Source organism: Apodemus sylvaticus, chromosome 5, assembly GCF_947179515.1.
Source record: "Apodemus sylvaticus chromosome 5, mApoSyl1.1, whole genome shotgun sequence".
In the NCBI taxonomy this organism is placed as follows: Eukaryota; Metazoa; Chordata; class Mammalia; order Rodentia; family Muridae; genus Apodemus; species Apodemus sylvaticus.
In genome coordinates this window covers 109562952-109587009 of record NC_067476.1, presented here as the reverse complement: position 1 = coordinate 109587009, position 24058 = coordinate 109562952, and the positions used below count along the sequence as shown (strand labels likewise).

The following is a 24058-nucleotide window of genomic DNA, read 5'->3' as shown; positions in this document are numbered from 1 at the left end:
AAGACATAGATTTACAGATGCAGAGTCCAGTAAATCCCAATCAGAAACAATAGAAAAACAACAGTAGTCGCACCATAAACTGCTACTAAGGAGAAAATCTCAAGCCAGGAAAGAACATATGACATACAGTAAATTAACAACAGGGTCAACTGGTATGGATTTCCACATCAGAATCAATAGAAGACAGCTGGGGGGCTGGAGAGATGGCTCAGCTGGTAAGAGCACTGACTGCTCTTCCAAAAGTCATGAGTTCAAATCCCAGCATCCACATGGTGGCTCACAACCATCCGTAAAGAGATCTGACACCCTCTTCTGGCGTCTGAAGACAGCTACAGTGTACTTATACATAATAAATAAATACATATTTTAAAAAAAAAGAAGAAGACAGCTGGGCCTGGAGATGCACACCTTTAATCCCAGCGCTCCAGAAGCTTCTGTGACTCTGAAACTCTGGTCTACATAAAAGTGTTCCAGGCTAGTCAGAGCTACCAAGGGGGACAAAGAACAAAACAAACAAATATAACCACAAAACCCTGTCAACTCAGAAGAAGCATGTATCTTATGAGACATTACTTGGGAATAAAGACAAGGGCATCAGCTGATAACTGGGTCTGATCCCTGATCCTCACATGGTGGACAGAGAGAATGACTCCTACAATGTGTGACCTAAGACCACATGCCCACACCCAAAACAAAAAGCAAATGAAAAATAGGAGTAAAAATAAAATTACCAGATAAGAAAAGTGATGAACTTGTTCCCAGCAGATGTGGACTACCAGGAAAGCTAGGGAGATTCTCTAGAGCTCAGCAAGGTGTCAGGCAGAAACTTGCATCATGTAGCAACAGAATGAGCCAGAAAACAGGGAAGGAAAGGCAGGTAGAGAGAAAAAGTACTTTCCCTCCTGCTTTCCTTAAAGCATATATGCTATGACTGGTTTAGATGTGAACAGAGGGAATATGCCAACGAGACAGACTGTCAGGATAAATGAAAAGTGGGATAGAATTAAATTGAATGGGCTGGAAGTAATAAAGCAAAGATGAATGCCCCATATCAAAGGAGAGACTGTTTCCAGATAAGAAAAACACAATGACCGAATTCATTGCAATTTATGATAACCATAGATGTATAAATGCCTAAAATCACAACTTCAAAATACACAAAAGCTCAATGTAATTACAGAGAGAAATAAAGTATTTGTTTAGATTTTTAGTACCCTGTCACAATAATTGTTACAACCTCACTGCCAAAATAAACACCCCATGAAACAAAACAAAATCTCATAACAAATCACCACCACTGTGTGTGTGTGGGGGGGGGGGGGGGAAGGGTGTCTTTTCAAGTTCGAGCATTTGTGGTAGCACAGGCCCTAAGTTCAAAATCATTGAGGGGGTGGGGCAGAAAACAGTTAAGATCTGAACAGCATTCAACAAAGCATGGAGACCTAAACGACAAACAGTACTACAGTGTAAATAAGGTCCACAACTCTAACACATCTCCTAACCATCCCCACCCTGCTGAAAGTGCATTTCCATTGTGAGGTATATTCAGTCACTGCACTTTCTTTTCAGGTACACACTGCATATTGGCCAAGGTAACACTGTATATAGAACCACACGTTAAAGACTGTTTAAGGATGAAATATCTGTAGCTATGATGAAATTGAAATAGAAATCAGAGCCGGGCAGTAGTGGCACATGCCTTTAATCCCAGCACTTGGGAGGCAGAGGCAGGTGGATTTCTAAGTTCGAGGCCAGCCTGGTCTACAGAGTGAGTTCCAGGACAGCCAGGGCTACACAGAGAAACCCTGTCTCGAAAAAACAAAAAGAAAGAGAAAAAGAAAAAGAAAAAAGAAAAATCTCTTATTTGAAAATTAAACGCCATACTTCTAAACAATCCTGGTTCAAAAACAAAATGCTCAAGCACTCTGAAAGAGCAGCAAGTTGCTCTTGACTCCTGAGCCATCTCTGAGGTCCTTATTTGTAATCATTTCATAAACTGGTAAGGCAGTCATGGTAAATACTGAAATTATCTTGTTTATAAGATATATAACTTTTGCAACTATAGAGAGATTAAAACTAAGAATAAGTCATTTCTGATTAATTAAAGCCAGTAGCAGTTTCTAATACAACATGCCATATGTGAAGAATTAAAATTCCTTTTTATTATGTCAAAAATTTACAATTACCATAACATGAAAAATTGGACATGAATTCTAATGTAAAACATCAGTACTATTTTAATAGCCTAAAATGTTCATGAAGAATATTAATAGTAACACATTAATATGGGCAATATCAGTTAACATATGACTTGTTTGTAGGAACTGGGTATTATAGGTATGGTTAGATATAAATGAACAAACCTATAGTAGTATCATCTTCCAATTTGCATTCTTTTACAGAATTTATAGTAAAATCAGTACCTTAGTTTAAGGCTTTCGGAGAGTCTTTCAGCTTCTTCAATAGCTTTTTTGATGTTTGCAGGTCCAAGTATTGAAAGATAATAATCCTGAAAGTATACAAAAACCATCCCACACTGTTAGTACCAGGCACAGTTACAGCACTGGTGTTACAGAAAACACTAAAATCATGATGCCTGTAGAAAAGAAGCAGAAATATTTGTTTTTAACTTCTAACCTATATAAATGTACAATTTATTGTCAAATATTTCAAAAATATCTTTATACTATCAGTATGCACAAAATCACTATATAATACATTTAACTTAGTTATGAGATGCCATTAAAAGTTAACACTATTCTTACTGATCACAAATAAATACTGAGGAGAGTTTGGAAGAACAAAGCAAATTTTCTTCTTACAAATATGTAATACACTAAGTTCCTTTTCTCCAGTCTCAAAAGGAATAAACAAATTATGCAAAGATGAACAGTTTGGAATTTATTTATTCGCTGAGACAGTGTGTATTCCACGCTGGCTTAGATTCTAGGATCTTGTAGGGCGGTGGTGGCGTACCCCTGTAATCCCAGCACTCTGAGAGGCAGGGGCAGGAGGATTTCTGAGTTCGAGGCCAGCCTAGTCTACAGAGTGAGTTCCAGGACAGCCAGGGCTATACAGAGAAACCCTGTCTCAAAAAAAAAAAAAACAAACAAAAAACAAAAACAAAAAAACAAAAACAAAAACAAACAAACAAACAAAAAAAAACTACCACCACCACCAACAAAAAGATTCTAGGATCTTCATTCTCAACTCCCAAGTAATGGAATTACAGGTGTGTTCCTCTGTAAGAAACTGTGTTTACTATATTAAACAGATATTTTTGTCTCTATCTGTAATAGTTACATGCTAACTAGGGTTAAGATAGTTTTGACACACAAAACAAATTTTATACTTGAGGAAATCATGAATTTCTAAAATCAAATAGTACAAAGTAATAGCATAATCGAACTGCTGTGGAAAGTAACTTCCAAATGAAGCTACTTCCAAAGGTCACACATTATGGTCACTGAGATTCTGGAATCACGTCTGACTGACTCTAATTACATGTCACCGTGACTTTGTAAACAAAGCCTATTAGGACACTTCATTGCTAACAGTAGTAGTAGTAGTAATAGAAATGTGTGTGTGTGTGTGTGTGTGTGTGTGTGTGTGTGAAAGGGAGTGAGAAGGACCATGAAGATAAAGGGCTCACCTTCAGCAGTGAAGTAAGAGTAGTGATGGTAAAGAAATCTGTTGTAATAGTTATCATGTATCTATGCATTGATCTAAACTAAAAAAAACTCAAGACTTTGATTTTTTACATTCTAATACTTTATTGAGTCAGAAGAGTCCTTCACCAAGTAAAGACTTCTAGTGCAACATGTTCTTAAAAAAGTATAATGCAATCATTGCAAGCTTCTTATAAAAGCAAAACACAAAGCAAAAACAAAAATGTTCTCATTTGTTTTATTTTCATGAACTCAATTAAAAAGCTAGTCTAAGCCAGGTAGTGGTGGTGCATGCCTTTAATCCCAGCGCTTTGAGAGGCAGAGACAGGTGAATCTCTGAATTCAAGGCCAGCCTGGTCTACAAAGTAAGTTCTAGAACAACTAAGCCTACACAGAGAAACACTGTCTCAAAACAAACAAAACAAAACAAAAAGCTAGTCTGAGAGCCTTGCCTTCTCTAACTTAAAGGGTGTGTTTGAGACTCTTATTAGAAACTATGAGGCAGCAGTCCTCACAGTCCTCTATTATTACTGAGGTTCCGTAAAGGCCATTATCATCATAGATATTGTTGATAACATGTCAAGTGGCAGTATAGATCAATAACACCTGACCCCTACTCAACTGAAAATTCTTCACAGGTTTACCAGTACCCCTTTCCTATTTCCCTCAGATTTTCTCATTTAAAAGGTTAACCAGCAGGAATGTGATGGTGCACACCTTTAATCCCAGCACTCCTGAGGCAGAAGCAGGTGCATCCTACCTATGTTTGAGGCTAATTAGGCTCCACAGTAAGAGCCTATCCAAAAAAAAAAAAGTGTGAGGGGGTAAGGGGGGTGCATGCATGTATGCCACATGTGCAGGTGCCCAAGGTGGCCAGAATAGGGCACTGGATGGATACCCTGGAGCTGGAGTCAGAAGCATTTGTAAGTCACCTGAAGTGGGTGCTGGGAACCAAACCTGGGCCTTCTGTACAAAGCACTCTTATCTGTTGGGCTATGTCTCCAATCCCTGAGTTTTACTTATTGATATAGGATCTCTCTATGCTGTCCAAGCTGGCCTGGAACTCCTGGGCTCACCAGAGACTACAAGCATGAGACACTGCATTCAGCTATTATTTTTCTTATTCAGTGCACTGAATAAACTCAATCTTTCCACTTGACCTAGCAATAATTTATTACAACAAAAAGCAAACAGTTTATATACTTTCCCCCCCCAAGACAGGGTTTCTCTGTGTAGCCCTGGCTGTCCTGGAACTCACTCTGTAGACCAGGCTGGCCTCGAACTCAGAAATCCGACTGCCTCTGCCTCCCAAATGCTGGGATTAAAGGCATGCACCACCACTGCCTGGCTTTATACATTTATATACTGTTTTATACACATATTGATCCATACAAAATGTATGCATGAATATACTAACAAATAATAAAAGTATATTTTTGCTTTGCTTTTCCTGGCCACACAGGAGTTAAAAATTGTCAAGGTATCATGTGATCTAAATCCATTGTTATGTTGGTGACAGACCTTCTGATTAACATTACCAGGTTGCCAGAATTGAGAGAGAGGTGAAGAGGAACAAAAGTTAATGTCACAGGTAGTTAACGCTTTTAGAGGTAATCAATAGCTCTACTATGAAAAAATATCAACTAAAATAGCAAAAAGAGGGTACCTGCTGTTGCTTGAAATCAGGTCTCTTTTTGATAAGATTATAAACTGCCACATATTTCATATAAAGCACATAGGCCCTTTCCTCATCACGATCTAGTCTGCATTCTTCTGCTGCCTTGAAGATCTTCTGAGCGCTGTGTATATAACTTAGAAAAGAAGAGAATTTACAAAACTTGGTACTGGGAAAAATACATGTAATATATAAACTCTGCAGATGACCTCTGATAAAATAAATTTCATGATTTAAGTTCTTTACTTCACCCAATTACAATTTATAACCTCCCTCTGGTGTTAAGCTAGTCTTAAGAGATACACCAGACCCTGATAGAAAGAAATGAACATCTTTGATCTAACATTTATAAAGTTTCTGTCTTTAGTATTTGAGAAAGTTCAAAGATGATTTTATTGTCAAAAAAAAAAAATCAAACAATAAGAATTAAACAAAATTACTTTCCATGGTATCCCACGTTACCAATTTAGCTCAAGAAGAAGCCAATCTTTCTCTATTTCCCCCTAACCGGCATTTTTTAAAGTCATTCCACTACTGGTATATTAAGAAACAATGGTGTGAAATCCAAAAAAAAAAGAAAAAAAAACATAAGTGGTAGCACATGCCTTTAATCCCGCACTTGGGAGGCAGAGGCAGGCGGATTTCTGAGTTCGAGACCAGCCTGGTCTACAGAGTGAGTTCCAGGACAGCCAGGTCTATACAGAGAAACCCTGTCTCCGGGAAAATCAAAAAAAAAAAAAAAAAAAAAAAAAAGAAAAGAAAAAGAAAAAGAAACAATGGTGTGTGCCAGACTCTCTCCCCACTTCTACTGAAGTTTCACTACTCAACTATCACCACTGATGCTTTACTTTCTTTTCATTTTTTATTTTCTTGATAAAATGACTCATTAAAATGCCCCAGTGCCTACCCAGGTGTCTTAGCTTTGTCTTCATTGATTCATCTGGGATCATATTTCTCTCCAATCAGAGATACCTATTGCTCCTCCTTGCTCTCTAAGATCTACTTTTCCTAAGTCTAGGGAATGCGGTAGCTAGGTTCACCTTTCTTTCCAAAACTTTATTTCTGTCTAAATAACGACGTACTTACTTACTAATTTCTAAATCTCTTTTGCTGGTGAAAATAAATGTGAGTGGAAAGTTCTCTTTTGTTCTCTGTTCCTCAACTTGAGTTGACAATTTTAAAGACAACCTATTTTAAGCAAATTTATATTTCCAGCAAGTATTAGAATCAGTGGACCAATGGACCATGAGAGTTTGGAACCTCTCCTGGAAAGGCACATTTTCTACATGTGCCTTAGATAGCAAATAAACCCAGGCAAGTAAAAACACATAAAATAAATCATTAAGTTAAAGATTCTATCAAATCGGAACAAAATAAAACCCACAGAATACTAATATTTGTATTGTAGGGATTCCACCATAACTAAAGTAACTCAGAATGGAAAAGGATTATTTGGCTTATACATCCCTAGTCAGTCCATGAGGGAAGCCAAGCAGAAATTCAAACCTGTCAGAAACCTGGAAGCAGGAGCTGATGCAGGGGCCGGGGAGATGCTCCTCCTGGCTTGCTCAGGCTGCTTTCTGATAGAACTCAGAAGCACGAGCCCAGACATGTTCCCACTCTCCGTGGACTGGCAGTGCACTGGGCTAAGTCCCTTCCATCAATCATTTAAGAACTGCACTATAGGCTTGCCTTCCACAGCCTGATCTCACGGAGGCATTTGTTTCAGTTAGGCCCTCCTCTAAGACGACTAGCTTGTGTTAAGTTGTCACAAAACTATCGGAGGATAATTAGAAAAAAAAGCAGTCATAGTCCCTCTCAGTCAGAGAAAGACCACAGCAACATCCTAACTTGCACATGTCCTACACAAGAGTAAAGGTGCTCTTTTAAAAGACTAAAAACCTTAATTAAAAGTTATACGGTTAGGCAGAGGCAGGTGGACTTCTGGGTTCAAGGCCAGCCTGGTTTACAGAGTGAGTTCCAGGACAGTCAGGGCTACACAGAGAAACCTGGTCTTTTTTGTGGCAAAAAGGCTTTCCTGGAACCTTCATATTCTTTACACACATCATCTAGTATATATACTGGTCAGGAAGCAGGTAACTTACATCTGAGCAATCACACATTTATTCTGTTAACACAAAGTTAAGAACTTCTCTAGGTCTTATATATTCCTGTGATCATTTTTCAAATAAACTTTAAATTAGCTACTTATTAAAACTAAATAATAAGAGAATGAAATAAAATTGATATAACTTAATCAAACTAGCAAACAGCACACACTTCTTGGTGCTGGTTTTCTCAGGTTTAACTTCTGTCTTCTTATTGAGGTCTTTTAGTGAAGAACTGAGGTAGAGTTCTTTAGGAACTGAAGCTACAGCAGGCATGATGAATGATACTTGCTTTTCTACTCCAACAATCGGATGGTGTGGTTCATGAAAAGTAGTTCTTTCCTAAAACAAAACAAACAATTCCACTAAGTATCCTCATCAGCAAAGTGTTAGAAAGCAATCACAGGAGGCAGAGGGAGGGAGGGCCCTGGGAGGGAGAGAGGAGGAAGGGAGATAAAAGGGGAACTTGATCAGTTATGAGGGGGAGGGGATGCAGAGGGGAGGGGTTACAGACAACATGACAGAAGAGAAGCCCCGAGGGCCAGCAGAATGAATGGAAACATGCAACTTTGAGGAGTGGGAGGTGGGGGACCCTCCAGAATGCACCAGAGACCTGGGAGGAGAGTGACTCTCAGGACTCAAAGCATGGGACCTTAGATGAAATGCCTGACAGTGGGGAGAGGGAACCCATACAGTTGACCTCCAGCAAGAAGATAGGGCATCAAGTGAGGGATGGGCTTGTCATCCCACAGTCAAAAACCCTAACCCAGAATTGTTCCTGTCTAAAAGAACTGCAGGAACAAAAAAGGAGAAGAAACTGAGGGAAAGGAGGTCCAGTGACCAGCCCAACTTGGGATCCATCTCAAGAGCTATGGTGCACTTACAGACAGGAGCCTAGCATGGCTGTCCTTCGAAAGGCCCAACAAGCAGCTCACTGAGACAAGCACAGATACTCATACCCAACCATTGAACTTAAGTTGGGGAACCCTGTGGTTGAATTAGGAAAAGACTGGAAGAAGCTAAGGAGAAGGGTGACCCCAGTCTCAACTAACCCAGACTCCTGAGATCTCTCAGACACTAAGCCACCAATCAGGCAGCATACAAGAGCTAGTCCAAGGCCCTGACACATATACAACAGGCCTCAGTGAGAGAAGATGTGCCTAACCCTCGAGAGGCTTGAGAAGGGAGTGGGGAGGCCTGGCTGGGGGTGGGGGTGGGGGTGGGGGAAACATTCTCTTGAAGACAGGAGGAAGGAGAAATGGGATGAGGAACTGTGGGAGTGGGGGACTAGAGCGGGAGGGGGGGCAAAGACTGGACTGTAATAAAATAAAAGCAATAAAAAAGGAACATGAAGTTTGGGGGACATGTGAATTGCAGGGGATAGTGAGGGGTATATGAATGCATGTATGAAATTAATAAACTAACAAAAATCGTTACAGTTTTTAGAGAAAAAAGTGTTAGAAAAATGAAACTCCAGAACCAGGAGTGTAGCTCAGTCACAAAGTGACTGGGTGGCGTGCAAGGCTTTGGATTGCATTCTTGGCTTAGCAACACACATACACACCACACACACCAAACCAAAATACACTCCACTGTAAGCATGGCCCAGCAATCGGGAGATGGAGGTAGGAGGATTATGAGTTTACCAGTAATCTGGGCTACCCAGTAAGACTCTGTATTCAAACAAAAACAAACACCCACTATTTAACTATATCCTCCCCCAAAGGGTTCATTCAAAATTATCTTGAATTTCTATTTTGGGAGTTATATAACACACACAACAATCAATCAATCTATGGTATTAAGCAATTCTTATTTTCAAATGTTCATTAACTACATAGATTATTGTACCATTTTGCCATCAGTATTAAAATCTTATCTATTAAAAAGAACATAATAGTAAAGCTTTTATATTTTTTTCTGTTAAAACTACATTTGTACATAAGAAGAATTTACAACTTGGAATATTTTGCTTTCTTCTTGATATCAGTTTATAAAAGTAGTAGGGAAAATCAGATTTATACAGAGCTGGGAACTAAAACAATGTAGTTCTGCTTCTGCCAGAAAACACTCCTACACTTTGGTTTACTCTGAAAGGGTCTTTGATGGTTCATAACATTCTTTGTTTCCTGGTATGCTAATTCTGACCAGTAGAAAATATGGAGTAAACAAAATGAAAACAGGAAGAATTGGAAGGTATACACTAACTAAATTGTATATATAACTATTCACAAAGATATCTGGAGATGGAGCAGATCAAAGCACCCCAGGTGGAGCATCTTGGTATAGTCCTAAGTGTCACCATCTAAAAACCACAGTGACCAAACTAACTTCCAGTGGTGTCTTCTGCCAGGCACAACTAATTACCATTTAGTAATTTTTCTGCAATTTTATTTTCCCCATCATCTCTCTGTTCTCTAAATGATACAATCAATTCAGTTTACTCACAGAGATCAACAGCCCCTAATCCTAAAAGACTGAATGGGGAGAGCAGTAGAGAGATGGCTCAGATGGACTGCTCTTCCAGAAAACCTGTATTCAATTCCACACACTCACATGTTGGCTCATAACCATCTGTAACACCAATTTGAGAAGATCCAACACCCAAGTTGTATGTAGATATACAGGCAGACAAAATCACCATACACATAAAAAAAATTTTTTTTTTGGTTTTGTTTTGCCTTTCTGTATACTCCTCCCTGGCTGTCCTGGAACCTGCTTTGTAGACTGGTCTCAAAACTCAAGATCTACTTGCCTCTGCTTTCCAAGAGCTAGGATTAAAAAAAAAAATTCTTAAGGGCTGAGTAAGGTACAACTTAAGGGAATGGTCTTAGTTCACTTACATGAAACTCCAAAGCATTTCAGTTTCCTTTGACTCTAGTCATTCCTGTATTAAATGCTAATACTGTATGAATATCTAGACTTATCCCGTCCAATTCTGAGTTAGGACTACCAAACAGCTTTCCTCTAAAAATTACATTTTTACCTTTTCAGTTATTTTCTATGTATAATTGCTTCATCCATCTATCAAGACATGTTGGATACCTTGATATATATGCAATTAAAAACAATGACGTTGCATACAAAAATTTCATCACTCCCAAATAGGTCAAGTGACACTGGATATGTTCCACTGAGGTATCAATTCACTAACAATTCACCATCTAACTACCTAAGAACATCCATTAAATAAAGGGTCTGACGGGTGCCTTGGATTGCCTCGTGCTCGGACAGCATCATTATTTTAGTATTAATGTGAATCCCAAGCAGATTTGCCTTGCAAATGCAGGCTCTATATTAAAGAATAGGTGTTGAAGAAAACATAAGGCTTGATATCTTGCTCCCTAAGGATGAACAACACTTTAGTTCAAAAACAGGTGTTAGATCCCTTGGAACTAGAGTTACAGATCCTTTGAGCTGCCATATGGGTGCTGGGAACCTTCTGGAAAAGCAGCCAGTGCTCTCAGTCCCACCTCTTCAGCCCCTAAAACTTGGAATTTTAAAAGAATATGGAAATTGTATCAGATATATAGATAATTTAAAATAGTAAGTCATTTAAAAGAGTAAGGTAGTTTAAGGTTAAATTTAAACTCATCGATATCCTGCTATATAAAATGTCATGCTCTTAGAAGCTGAAGGATTAGAATATTTCCATATGAGGCTTATAAAACTAATGTGAAACAAAACTGTAAACAGTGGAAATAAAAGTAATAGATGGTATTTACAAATAAAAACATTAAGAAGGCAAATTACTACTAAAGGGAACTAGAAGCAATCAGAAAAAAACTGTAAGTATCTTCTTTGATGAAGACAGTTTTGATAGAGGTGAGGAATAGTGTGGGGACAAGGTCAAGAGACAAGTGCATCTCTAGGAATCAGCTGCCAGACAGAACATACAAGAAGTCATGAAGCAGAGAAGTCAAAACAGTCTCCACACAAATCATAAAAGGCTATGAAAAGCACATAAGTAGCCGGGCGGTGGTGGTGCACGTCTTTAATCCCAGCACTTGGGAGGCAGAGGCAGTCGGATTTCTGAGTTCAAGGCCAGCCTGGTCTACAAAGTGAGTTCCAGGACAGCCAGGGCTACAAAGAGAAACCATGTCTCGGAAAAAAACAAAAAGCAAAAAACAAACAAATAAAAAAGCACATAATTACCTTGTTTTCTAAAGGTAATAAGAAAGCCACAGCAGGCCGGGCTGTGGTTGCGCATGCCTGTAATCCCAGCACTCTGGGAGGCAGAGGCAGGTGGATTTCTGAGTTCGAGGCCAGCCTGGTCTACAGAGTGAGTTCCAGGACAGCCAGGGCTATACAGAGAAACCCTGTCTGGGGAAAAAAAAAAACCAAAAAAAAAAAAAAAAAAAGAAGAAGAAGAAGAAGAAAGCCACAGCAGGGTTCTAAAGGAAACTGCTTGTTAGTTGTGCAGTCCCAACTAACAATACAAAGAGGTGAAGAAAGAAAATCCTAGTTATCTATTGTAATGATTTGTAATTACGGAAGAGAAAGAAGGGTGGAGGTCGAACCTAAGGCAACAGAAAAGAAATAGGGGAAGTAGAACAAGAAACCCTGCAAAAGCCGGGTGGTGGTGACACAAGCCTGTAATCCCAGCACTCTGGGAGGCAGAGGCAGGCGGATTTCTGAGTTGAGGCCAGCCTGGTCTACAGAGTGAGTTCCAGGACAGCCAGGGCTACACAGACAAACCCTGTCTCAAAAAAAAAAAAAAAAAAAAAAAAAAAAAAAAAAAATCCAAAGGAAAAGAAAAAAGAAAAAAGAAAAAAAAAAAAAAGAAACCCTTCAAAGGCAATGACAGGACATACTTACATGGTCAGACTTAGCATGGAACAATGTAACTAAAGTGTGGCTTTTTAGACAAATGGGGATGGAGGCGCAGGCGCGCGTGCGCGCGCGCACACACACACACACACACACACACACACACACACACCCTTCCCAGGTTATAGATTCAAGGTCAACCTGGGCTTCATAGCAAGACCCTGCCTCAAAGAAAAGGGACACACACACACAACCTAGTAAAATTATATCATATTAAAAAAGAAAGATTATAAACTAAAGCAAACAAAGTAGCCTGATGTGTAGCCTGAAGCTAAACCAGGAGAACTGAGAATTCAAACCAGTCTAAGCTACATAGCAAGACAATGTCTCAAAACAAAACAAGAACTTGCTAGCTCACATGACAGCAATGCTATTCCACATATAGTCCAAAGACCAACACTGGCCTGGGGAGCTACTACTTGCTGTTCTGTAACAAAATAAGTTCATGATAGGATACAACCAAAAAGCGTACACCTTTTACAGTCCTCACACTTCCATTCTAAGGTGAGCTTTTACATCCTAAAAAAAACACAAGACTAAGCAAGGCTACACAATGCAGCCATGTCTCATCACTGAAGGTAAGGTGGAACCTTAAGTGACTCAGACTTGGAATACACTTTAAGAGATACAGAAAACAGGGTCACAAATGTCTTACTCTGGTTAACAAGTTAATATTTATGAAATAATAAGTCAACAATCAATTGCTCTACTACATATTAATATGACTCAGGTCACTAGCTGAACTCAAGGAAAGGAAAATCCAGTTCAGCTAGACAGAGTCACAGTTCAGCCAGTCCACAGTGTCTTCTTCAATGCTGGCCCCTTCCTTTCAGGGCCCGGCTTAAGCTTCCCCTCTGTCTCTGACAGTTCTTGGAGTTCATGTCTTAGTCTGAGTCCTACACACTGCTCACTACCTATATTGCTCAGCCAATACAGTTTTTGGCCCAAGTAACAAATTGGATGAAATGATGAGAGATGAGATGAGAAAGGCAGTCTTTCAGAAGGGAAGCACCATAGAGACATAAAGTGAGAAATTACTGTGAGAAAACAATGTGGAAAAGTAAGGCAAACTATAGGAAACATGAAGTAATAATCGCTGTGATCAAAGAAGTCCACTGATAATATGATGTATCCTGACTCTACATTAATAATCCTGTCAACATGTAATAGCTGCTAGATAAAAAGTCAGTCACAGAATGGAGGGCTTGAGGAGACATGACAAGTCAGTATTACCTCAGGATGGGTATAATAATAATGGGTATAATCAAGACGGATTTGAAAGACAGGAATAAGGGAACAATACTACAAGAAAGAATAATTAGAAAGTCACTGCAGGGGCTAGAGCGATGGCTCAGCGGTTAAGAGCACTGACTGCTTTCCTGAAGATCCTGAGTTCAAATCCCAGCAACCACATGGTGGCTCACAACCATCTATAATGGGATCTGATGCCCTCTTCTGGTGTGTCTGAAGACAGCTACAGTGTACTTACATATAATAAGTAAATAAACAAATAAAACTTTTTTAAAAAAAGGCACTGCAGGAAAGAACAAATTAGGCATACTGATTTGGTGATTTAATAATTAAAACAGTCTTTTCACTTGGCTTACATTACCCTATTTTCCTTCTGTGAAAGCGAAGAACACTAACATTATTAACTAAATAATAACAGGCATACAAAAATGTGTGCCTACACAAGAAGCTAAAGCTAGAAGGTGGTAAGTTCGAGGCTACTTCAGGCTATTCAAAAAGATCATATCTCAAAAACAACCAAACAAGCAAGCCAATAACAACAACAAACATGAAAAACAAAACACACTTGGGAGGCAGAGGCAGGCAGATTTCTGAGTTCGAGGGCAGCCTGGTCTACAAAGTGAGTTCCAGGACAGCCAGGAATACACAGAGGAACCCTGTCTCAAAAAACCAAAACCAAACCAAACCAAAACTGTAGTTTAATAACTGATCAGTGATGGGGCTGGAGAGATGGCTTAGTGGTTAAGAGCACTGACTGTTCTTCCAGAGGACCTCAGTTCAATTCCCAGCAACCACATGGTGGCTGGTAATGGGATCTGATTCCCCCTTCTGGGGTGTCTGAAGAGAGCAACAGTGTACTCAAATACATAAATAAGTAAATAAATAAAAATAAAAACTGATCATTGAGTCAGGCATGGTGGCACATACCTTTAATCACAGCACTGAGGAGGCAGAAGCAGGTAGATATCTAAGTTCAAAGCCAACCTGATCTACAAAAAGAGTTCTAAGACAGCTAAAGGCTACACAGAGAAACTCTGTCTCAGAAAGAAAAAAACAGGGGCTAGATGGCTCAGTGGTTAAGAGCACTGACTGCTCTTCCGAAGGTCCAGAATTCAAATCCCAGCAACTACATGGTGGCTCACAACCATCAGTAATGAGATCTGACTTCCTCTTCTGGTGTGTCTGAAGACAGCTACAGTGTACTTAGATATAATAATAAATAAATCTTTTTTAAAAAAAGAAACAAACAAACAAACAAAAAACCAACCCTATTGTTTGGGAGATTATAACATACTATCACTGAAAATGATTCTGTTTTTTTCTGTGACAAAAAACCTGAACTAATTTAAGGGGGAGTTTATTTCGGCTCACTGTTTTGGAAGAATTTCAGTCCATCATAGCAGGGAAAGTTATGACAGAGTTTATGACAGCAAGAGTATACTGAGGTGGCTCTTCTAATCTGGCAGACCAGGAGCAAAGAGCTCTGAGGGAACCCTAGGCTGGAACAACCTTCAACAGGCTATCCCCAGCAACAAACATCCACCAGTCAGGCCCCATCTCCTAAAGGGTACATATACTTCAAAATGGGGTGTGAAGCTGGAATCTAAGCAAAATTTGAGTCTGGGAGGAACATTTTACAACTATTTTATTTACCCTGATTTTATGTAGTGTATTTTAAAACATATGCAATTCTCTTTAAAACACAGACATCAACCATTGAGTACAGTGGTATGCATCTGCAATTCCAGCTACCTGGGGAGGCTGAGGCAGGAGGATCTCTTAAGACCAGGAGTTAGAGGCCAGCCTTGGTCATGTAAGACACTTTCAAAAAATATAAATAAGTACACATAATCAAAAATGTATGGATATGACATACTAACAAGAAAATTAAGAAAATAAATCAGCAAGGAATCTAAGCCTTGATTTTTTTACAGATGATATTTTACTTAAGGCCTCAAACTAGGCATTCTATGGGAAGACAGACTCAGCAAAGAATAGACATCGTTGCAATGAAGGAAAGCAAAATGCTAAAAAAGGAAAAGAAGAACTCTACGGAACATGAATAAGTATTAGAATGCTAAGAAAAAGAAAGGAAGGAGGGAAGGGAGGAAATAACCCTAGTTTCTAAGAGCAAATATATATGGCTAGATTATATTTGCTACATGAGTATTTGATATATACAAAAGACAGTTTTGTGTTGTATACCCATGTGCAGTGGTCATACACATGTTGGGAGCCTATAAAGTAGTTTTAAGAGCCTTTTGCTTTAAAAGGTAGGAGTCAGGCTGTGGATATATCATAGCAGTGCTTTGCTAAGTATGTGCCATGCCCTGGGTGCCCTAGCACCAAGCACAAAAAAACACAAAAATAGTATAAATCTATCATCTGTGAGAGGGAGCCTTGACTGCTCTAATCAGTAGAGTATTACAAGAAGTAATGAGCCAATTTCTTGATACAGGCTTTTCAGAGACTGAAAGCTTCCACTCCTGCCTCAAGTGTAGTCACAAAGCCCAACACACATGCCATGTGAAGTTCAATTCACACAGAGGCTTTACGCAGGCACGCCAGTTATCAGCTCCAGCTGCAACCAACACCAACAACTGTCTAGGTGAATGAGCAATCTGGGAGTGCACCCCAAGTAGAGTGTTCTGATAACCTAAACCCAGTTGGTTTTTATAACAAAATAAAATGACTGCCCTGCTTCCTGACTGCTATGAGGGAAACAGTCTGCATTACTCTTGCCACCAGGAGTCTATGCTTCACCTCAGATGCAAAGCAATGGATCCAACTAACCTTGGGCAGAAGCCTCTGAAACTGTGGGGCCAAAGAAATCTTCTTCCCTTCAGAAAATTAGGATACTAAGCATACTGTGAATAAAGTTTGATGTGCTGGCTTTATATTACAACTGTTTTACAAAGCCATCTGGATTCTGTTCCACTTATGTTCTTATCAACAAAAGATCAGAATGATTAATAAGGTTCAAGTAAATAAATCAACAAGTTAAAGGATTAAAAAAAACTTTAAATATTTTTGTTAGTTTTTCTTATCTATTGTTATCTCAAAAACTACATATCTACAAGCTATTATTCATTACTGGTTTCTATTACTACTGCAAGATCCTTACAATTCAACTTAAACATGTACCTAATATCTGATCAAAAGAGCAGGAATATACATTTTAGCATCAACAGTGATACAGTTGCATAATTAAATTATATACTACTTCATGTTCTTAAGCATAAATACAGCCAAAAGCACCTTAATTAAGGCCAGTGCTCTATAGATGAGAAACTACCTAAATCCAACACGATTGACTTTCAACAGAAAGAGTGAAATACTCACAAAGCAGAGATCTTTAAAAAAACAAAACAAACAACAACAACACACAGAGTCGGGCAGTGGTGGGCAGCACTCGGGAGGCAGACGCAGGCAACTTTCCGATCCCGGGCAAGTATGGTAAACAGAATGAGTTCCAGAATAGACATGGCTATACAGACAAACTGTCTTGGGGGGAGGGGAAGCCACCAAAACCAAAAAATAACACATGGAATTTTTAATGAAGCAGGATAACATACACAACAAGAATACTCTAAGATAATAATAATAAAAAAAAAAAAAAAAAAACCTTGCTAGGATTGCTGCTTGATGCAGTTTTATTCAACTCTCAAGCCAAGGGGGGAGGGTTTCTGTAAGTTCCAGACAAGAGACAAGTCTTGTTTACATATTAAGACCTTGTGAAAAAACAAAACAAGAATTACACCCTTTAGCTAGGCATCTTTTTGATCCGAAACCCTAGGGCTTTTAAATAAATATTAGACTCCTTAGACTTGCAACACCTCTGTGAGTCACGGAAATATTTCTTGAATGACTGACTTGGTCAAGGTCACAGACTGAAAGCAAGTACAGAGCATAGAAACAGGGTCTTCAGCTTTGTGGGTGATTAGGGGTTGACAACTCTCTCCGTACATCAGAGTTGAAGTTAACTTGTCAGTGCCACAAGTCAGTCTACAAACGAAGAAACATTCTTAAGAAAAGAAAATGCCCTCTTTGAAGAAGTTTTAAGTGTGATGAGTTTATTTAACTCAATTCTTGTACTTCACTACAAACATGCGTAACCAAGGTAGAGGGGAGTGGGGAAAACATGACAAACGGTTGTAGTAAGGCCCGGGGTTGTAGGTAGCACAAAATGAGAAAAAAGAAGCAAAAGGAAGGAGTCCAAAGTTGGGTCTAGTGTCCAACTCAAAGGAGAACTGGTCAAGGCCACCCTCTGAGACCGGCAAAGCACATCAAACTCGCTGGGCACCGTAGGAGGGGGACGGGAGAGACCAGGAGTCGGCCCTTCCTGGACCAGCCAGTTGTCTGGGGTTGTCCCACCCCTCCGCGGACAGGGCTCGTCTCCCGGATGACCAGCAGCTGGAGGACGCCTTCCCCGGGAACCAGGGCCGGGGCCAGGCTGCACTCACCGCAGCGCCCGCGCTCCGCTAACACCGGCCTCCTCGCCTGACGCCCATCGCCCACCACCAGAAGGAGAACGAGCCTTCGCTCGCAGACGCAGGACAGCGCAGCTCATCCCCTCTTCCCGATTCGCATTGCGTGGCGACGCGTCGCGTCTCTAAACGTCACGGCGAGGGCGGGGCTTCCAGTGAACCCTATAACTCCTCCTCTCTGTCCCGTAGGGAGGGACATCAGGGTGGCCCTCTCCGGAAGGGTGAGCGGCGAACCGGTCTGAGCATGCGTCGGAAAGGCGGTTTTAGCTTGTGCGGGAAGGAAGCGCCGGAGCAGCACTTCCGTTGTCTTCGCGCGTCTCGTCTCCCAGTAGAAGTCAGTTTGGACTGTGTCACATCGTGTCTTGGAGCTGTCCACGGAAGAAGCCAGGGTATTTTGACGCCTCTCAATAGTGCATTTTTCTTCTCAGATCGGAGATTAAGGGAAAAAGAAACGGGAAAAGGATTGATACCTTCTAAAACTTGGGAATAAGCATTCTCCAAAGCCAAGCCTCTGGTTAAAGAACAGACGTATTTGGAAAACACATTGCACAAACACCGTCAACATCTCCTAAAGGTCCAGTGTTAAAAATCTGGGGTTTGAACCCTTTGGAGAGTCGTCTTGTGGAGAAAGGATGGGCTACCCGTGGGCATAAAAATTGCTTAGGGTGGAGTTGTAGCCCCTGGTCATTAAATCCGTAGAGACAGTCCAAATGTTTAATGCACGTCAAATCTGTAAGCACAGGTCTGCTAAGTATATAAAATGAAAATACTTAGCGGGCTGGAGAGATGGCTCAGCGGTTAAGATCACTGACTGCTCTTCCTAAGGTCCTGAGTTCAAATCCCAGCAACCACATGGTGGCTCACAAGCCATCCGTAATGAGATCTGATGCCCTCTTCTGGAGTGTCTGAAGACAACTACAGTGTACTCACATATAATAAATAAATAAATCTTTAAAAAAGAAAAGAAAAGAAAATGCTTAGCAGGTAGGCAGCCATTGATTTTAAAGAGTAGTAAGCATCCAGTCCACCAGCCTTTAAAATAAACGTTAATTCCGTTTCCATTACAACTAGCTACATGCAAAAATATTGCATTCTTCTTTTTAAAAACCATCACTAAATTAAATCCTATTCTGTCTAAACAGGTAAAGATGGGTGTGATATGATACCGTGCAATGCTTGCAACTATTGAATAAAAGCCTCAATGGGTTTTCCCCCTCATAACTAAGGAAGAAAAAATTTTTAAATCTGGGTATTTTATTTTGTTTTTGTTTTTTTCTCGAAGATTTGATTATTTTATGTATGTGGGTACACTATGTCAGACACACCAGAAGAGGGCATCAGATCTCATTACAGATGGTTGTGAGCCACCATGTGGTTGCTGGGATTTGAACTCAGGACCTCTGCAAGAGCAGTCAATGCTCTTAACCGCTGAGCCATCTCTCCAGTCCCCAAGAAATTGTTTTTTGAGGACAGATTTTTTTAGGAAAATGTTTTGTCTCTGCTCAGCTTTGTGGAATTGAGTAAGGAAAGAAAAACTTAAAGCTGAATGTGAGAATAAGACACTTGTACCAATATCTGTCTTAGTTAAGATTTCTGTTGCTGTGAACCAAAAACAATGAGTTTTTTGTTTTGTTTTGTTTTGTTTTGTCTTACACTTCAAGACAGGGACAATAGTTAGGGTTTTACTGTTGGGAACAGACACCATGGCCAAAACAACTCTATTTTTTTTAATTGGATATTTTCTTCATTTACATTTCAAATGTTATCCTCTTTCCTGGTTCTCCCCCCTCCCTATTGCATTCCCCCTCCCCCTGATTCTATGAGGGTGTTCCACCACCTACCTACTCACTCCCACCTCCCTGCCCTGGCATTCCCCTACACTAGGGCATCCAGCCTTCACAGGACCAAGGTCCTCTCCTCCCACTGATGCCCAACAAGGCCATTCACTGCTACATATGCTACTGGAGCCATGGGTCCCCCCATGTGTACTCTTTGGTTGGTGGTTTAGTCCCTGGGAGCTCTTGGGGGGTCTGGTTGGATGATAATGTTGTTCTTCCTATGGGGTTGCAAACCCCTTCAGCTCCTTCAGTCCTTTCTCAAACTCCTCCATTAGGGACCCTGTGCTCAGGCCAATGGTTGGCTGCGAGCATTCTCTTCTGTATTTGACAGGCTCTGACAGAGCCTCTCAGAAGACAGCTATATCAGGCTCCTGTCAGCAAGTACTTCTTGGCATCCACAATAATAGTGTCTGGGTTTGGTAACTGTATATGGGATAGATCCCCAGGTGGGGCAATCTTTGGATGGCCTTTCCTTCAGTGTCTGCTCCATACTTTGTCTCCATCTTTCCTCCCTTGAGTATTTTGTTCCCCCTTCTAAGAAGGCCTGAAGCATCCACACTTTGGTCTTCCTACTTCTTGAGCTTCATGTGGTCTGTGAATTATATCTTGGATAATCCGAGCTTTTAGGCTAATATCCACTTATCATTGAGTGCATACCATGTGTGTTCTTTTGTGATTGGGTTACCTCACTCAGGGTGATATTTTCTAGTTCCATCCATTTGCCTAAGAATTTCATGAAGTTGTTTTTAATAGCTGAGTAGTACTCCATTGTGTAAATGTACATTTTCTGTATCCATTCCTCTGTTTTTTGTTTTGTTTTGTTTTTTGGTTTTTTGGACTTGGTTTTTTGGAGACAGGTTTTCTCTGTATAGCCCTGGCTGTCCTGGAACTCACTCTGTAGACCAGGCTGTCCTTGTACTTAGAAATCTACCTGCCTCTGCCTCCCAGATTGCTGGGATTACAGGCATGCGCCACCACTGCCCATTCCTCTGTTAAAGGACATCTGGGTTCTTTCCAGCGTCTAGATATTATAAATAAGGCTGTTATGAATATAGTGGAGCATGTGTCCTTATTGCATATTGGAGCATCCTTTGTTATATGCTCAGGAGTGGCATAGCTAGGTCCTCAGGTAATACTATGTCCAATTTTCTGAGGAACTGCAAGGCAACTCTTAGAACAACATTTAATTGGGGCTGACTTACAGGTTCAGAGGTCCATTATCATCAAGGCAGGAACATGGTAAGATCCAGGCAGACGGGCTAGAGGAGCTAAGAGTTTCACCTCTTGTTCCGAAGGCAGGTATAAAATCGGGGTTTTCCCACAGGGTTAGGAAAAGGTCTTACTGCCCATGCCCTTGGTGACACACTTCCTTCAACAAGGCCATACCTACTCCAACAAGGCCACACCTCCAAATAGTGCCACTTCTTGGGCCAAGCATATTCAAACAACCATAGGCAGCAACCTGGAGACAGAAACTGAAGTAGAAGCCATGGAAGAAAGCTGCTTAGTGGCTTGTTCAACCTGCTTTGTTATAACAAGCGAGGTCCCCCTGCACAGGGATGACACTGCCCACAATGGACTGAGCCCTTCACCTCAGTCAGTAGTGAAGAAAATGCCTTCAAAACTTATATGCATAGGCCAATTTGTAAAGGTCATTTTCTCAATTGAGGTTCCTTCTTTCTAAATAACTCTAGTTTGTGATAAATTGACAATAAACTAGCTGGGCGGTGGTGGTGCACGCCTTTAATCCCTGCATTCCGGGAGGCAGAGGCAGGCAGATTTCTGAGTTTGAGGCCAGCCTGGTCTACAGAGTGAATTCCAGGACTGCCAGGGCTACACAAAGAAACCCTGTCTCAAAACAACTACAACAGCAACAAACAAAACAAAAAACAAAAGAATGCCCCCCCCCCCCCAGGCTCATCTACTTGAATGCTTAGACACCAGGGAGTGGTACTGTTTGAGAGGGGTTAGAAGGATCAGGAGGTGTGGCTTTATTGGAGGAAGTATGTAATGGGGGAGGGGTGAGCATTGAATTTTCAAAAAGCCAGGAGAACAGCTAGACTAACTGCAGATCGTCCCTTATCCTTCCCTCTCCTCCAAATCCAGTGCCTCAGGTTTACTCCCCGCTCTGTAGCAGATCACGTGCTGCAGCCAGCTTCCTTTGCCCCCTGTTCCATCTCCTTGACTGTCCCACCCACCCCCACACACTCAGGGCTTTATCCTAGCCCCAACTCCTAAGAACCAGAGAGAGCAATAGAAACAAGGAATGAAACATCCGCTGAACAAAGACAGGACCAGATATCAGCACCTAGAATTACAATTTTTCCAAACCCAGGTGCCTAAACGTGGGGAGCAGTGCTGATGTTAAGGTCCTGTTCTCTAATTGGTTCTCCATCCGTCAATAAAGAAAGCCTTGGGCCAGCCAGGCAGTGGTGGTGCATGCCTTTAATCCCAGCACTCTGGGAGGCAGAGGCAGGTGGATTTCTGAGTTTGAGGCCATCCTGGTCTACAGTGTGAGTTCCAGGACAGCCAGGACTACACAGAGAAACCCTGACTCGGAAAAACAAAACAAAACCAAACAAAACAGAAAAGAAAAGAAAGCAAGCAAGCCTTGGGCCAATTGCTGGGTGGAAGGGACAGGCGGGCCTTGTCCCAGGAGGAGGCAGAGAGACACTGTTGGATGTAAAACCATGCCAGGCAGGAAGTTTGGTAACGTAGAGCAGATTGAAACATGGAGACTTGGTTGGACACACACCTGAGGCTTAGGTGACTCCCATCTGCCAGCTAGACTCCTGACTTAGAACATATGCCTGTGGTCACGTAGAGTTCTCTATGCTAATGAGGTACCTGGAGACTCAGAGGGTTTAGTTAAGAAGCTTCCCTTCCCAGACGTTCCTCCCTGCAATAGGTAGTTAATCTCAGGCCCACCCTGAGAAGTAGTGTATAGTTTTATGTATCCACTTTCCACCATGACAGTAAACTATTTGGAACTGTGGACTGTCTCTATTATTCTTCGTGGGGAGCCCTGAAGGAGGCCTTAGCCTATAGAGCCGCAGCCTAATCTCCCATGGTATGCCTGGCTTCAGCCACCACTAAGCCAGCATCCAGCCAAGCTAAGGACAATCATCCCTGCTGGGACAAGCAGAGCTCCCCTTCCCCTTCCCCTCCCCTCCCCGCTAGGCCCCCCAGGCTAGCTGCTGTCCCCAGCAACTCCGTTCTCTGCTCTTCTTCAACTCCCAGCAGCACCTGGATGTCCTAGAGCCTGAGAACCCCAGTGCTCGGGCCTCATTACAGGCCTAGGGACCCCCCCCCCCAACCAGCTCCAGCTTTCCCATATCTAAGTCTGCTTTCCCATCCCTGGAGCAGTGCCATGGTGCTTCCCTAGTCAAACTCCCCGAATTCAGCCTCCCCAACAGGCTGCTCCTGCCTGATGGCAGAGCAGATGCAGGCCAACAACCCTACAAGCTGCAAGGGAGAACAGAGTTTGCCTTGCTTTGGAGAGAGAGAACCAAGCAACCAGGTGACATCTCAAAACAGAGTGGCCACACAGACCGCTTCTACAGGCGGGTGGGTCTGGGGAATTTGTTAAGGTGGAAGAGACTGAGATAAGAAACTGATAAGGGCAAGTAGGCAAGTGGTAATTGAGCTACTGTGTGTCTGTGTCTTTTATCTGAGGAGTCAGAGGTATTTGTCTGGGGCCTGGTGGCATGCTCACCTTCCCAGAGCTAAAGGCAGATAGAACATAAAACTACGCGGTACACCTAAATACCAGTGTAAAAACACAACCGGTAACATCCAACATCCAGGACAATAGATCTCCGCCAGAGCCCAGTAACCCTGCCGCAGTAGAGCCTGAGAGGTGCAACAGAGCTGAAGCAAATTAAAGATCCTTAAAAAGCCTTTATAGATGGGATAGAGGTCCTTAAAGAGGAAGTGAACAAATTCTGTGAAGAAATCCATGAAAACACAGAGGAAATGAATGAAAAAGTTCAATACCCGAAAGTGGAAATAGAATCAACAAAGAAAACTCAAACTGAGGGAAATCTGGAAATGAAAAACTTAAGAAATTTAAACAGGAACCTCAGAGGCAAACCTCACCGACAGAAAGAGATCAAGGGGATACAAATTAGAAATGAAGAAATCAAAGTATCTTTGTTGGTTTCTGCGTTGATTTCTGCTGCCGCTGCTGACCGGGCCCACA

General features: G+C 41.3%; 1 protein-coding gene across 2 annotated transcripts in view; it reads right to left on the bottom strand.

Moving 5' to 3' along the window:
* Usp8 (ubiquitin specific peptidase 8) overlaps positions 1-18148 on the bottom strand; it is a 49431-nt gene extending 31283 nt beyond the window's left edge. Inside the window, exons 1-4 of one of the 2 annotated variants that reach the window (XM_052183509.1) lie at positions 17996-18148; positions 7624-7793; positions 5335-5479; positions 2424-2509 (exon numbers count right to left, since the gene is read on the bottom strand). In XM_052183509.1, coding sequence (XP_052039469.1) covers positions 2424-2509; positions 5335-5479; positions 7624-7727 — 335 coding nt within the window. In that variant the 5' untranslated portion in view covers positions 7728-7793; positions 17996-18148. The remainder of the gene's footprint in view (positions 1-2423; positions 2510-5334; positions 5480-7623; positions 7794-17995) is intronic. The other variant, XM_052183510.1, reaches the window with a different exon arrangement.
* Positions 18149-24058: the final 5910 nt, after the last annotated feature.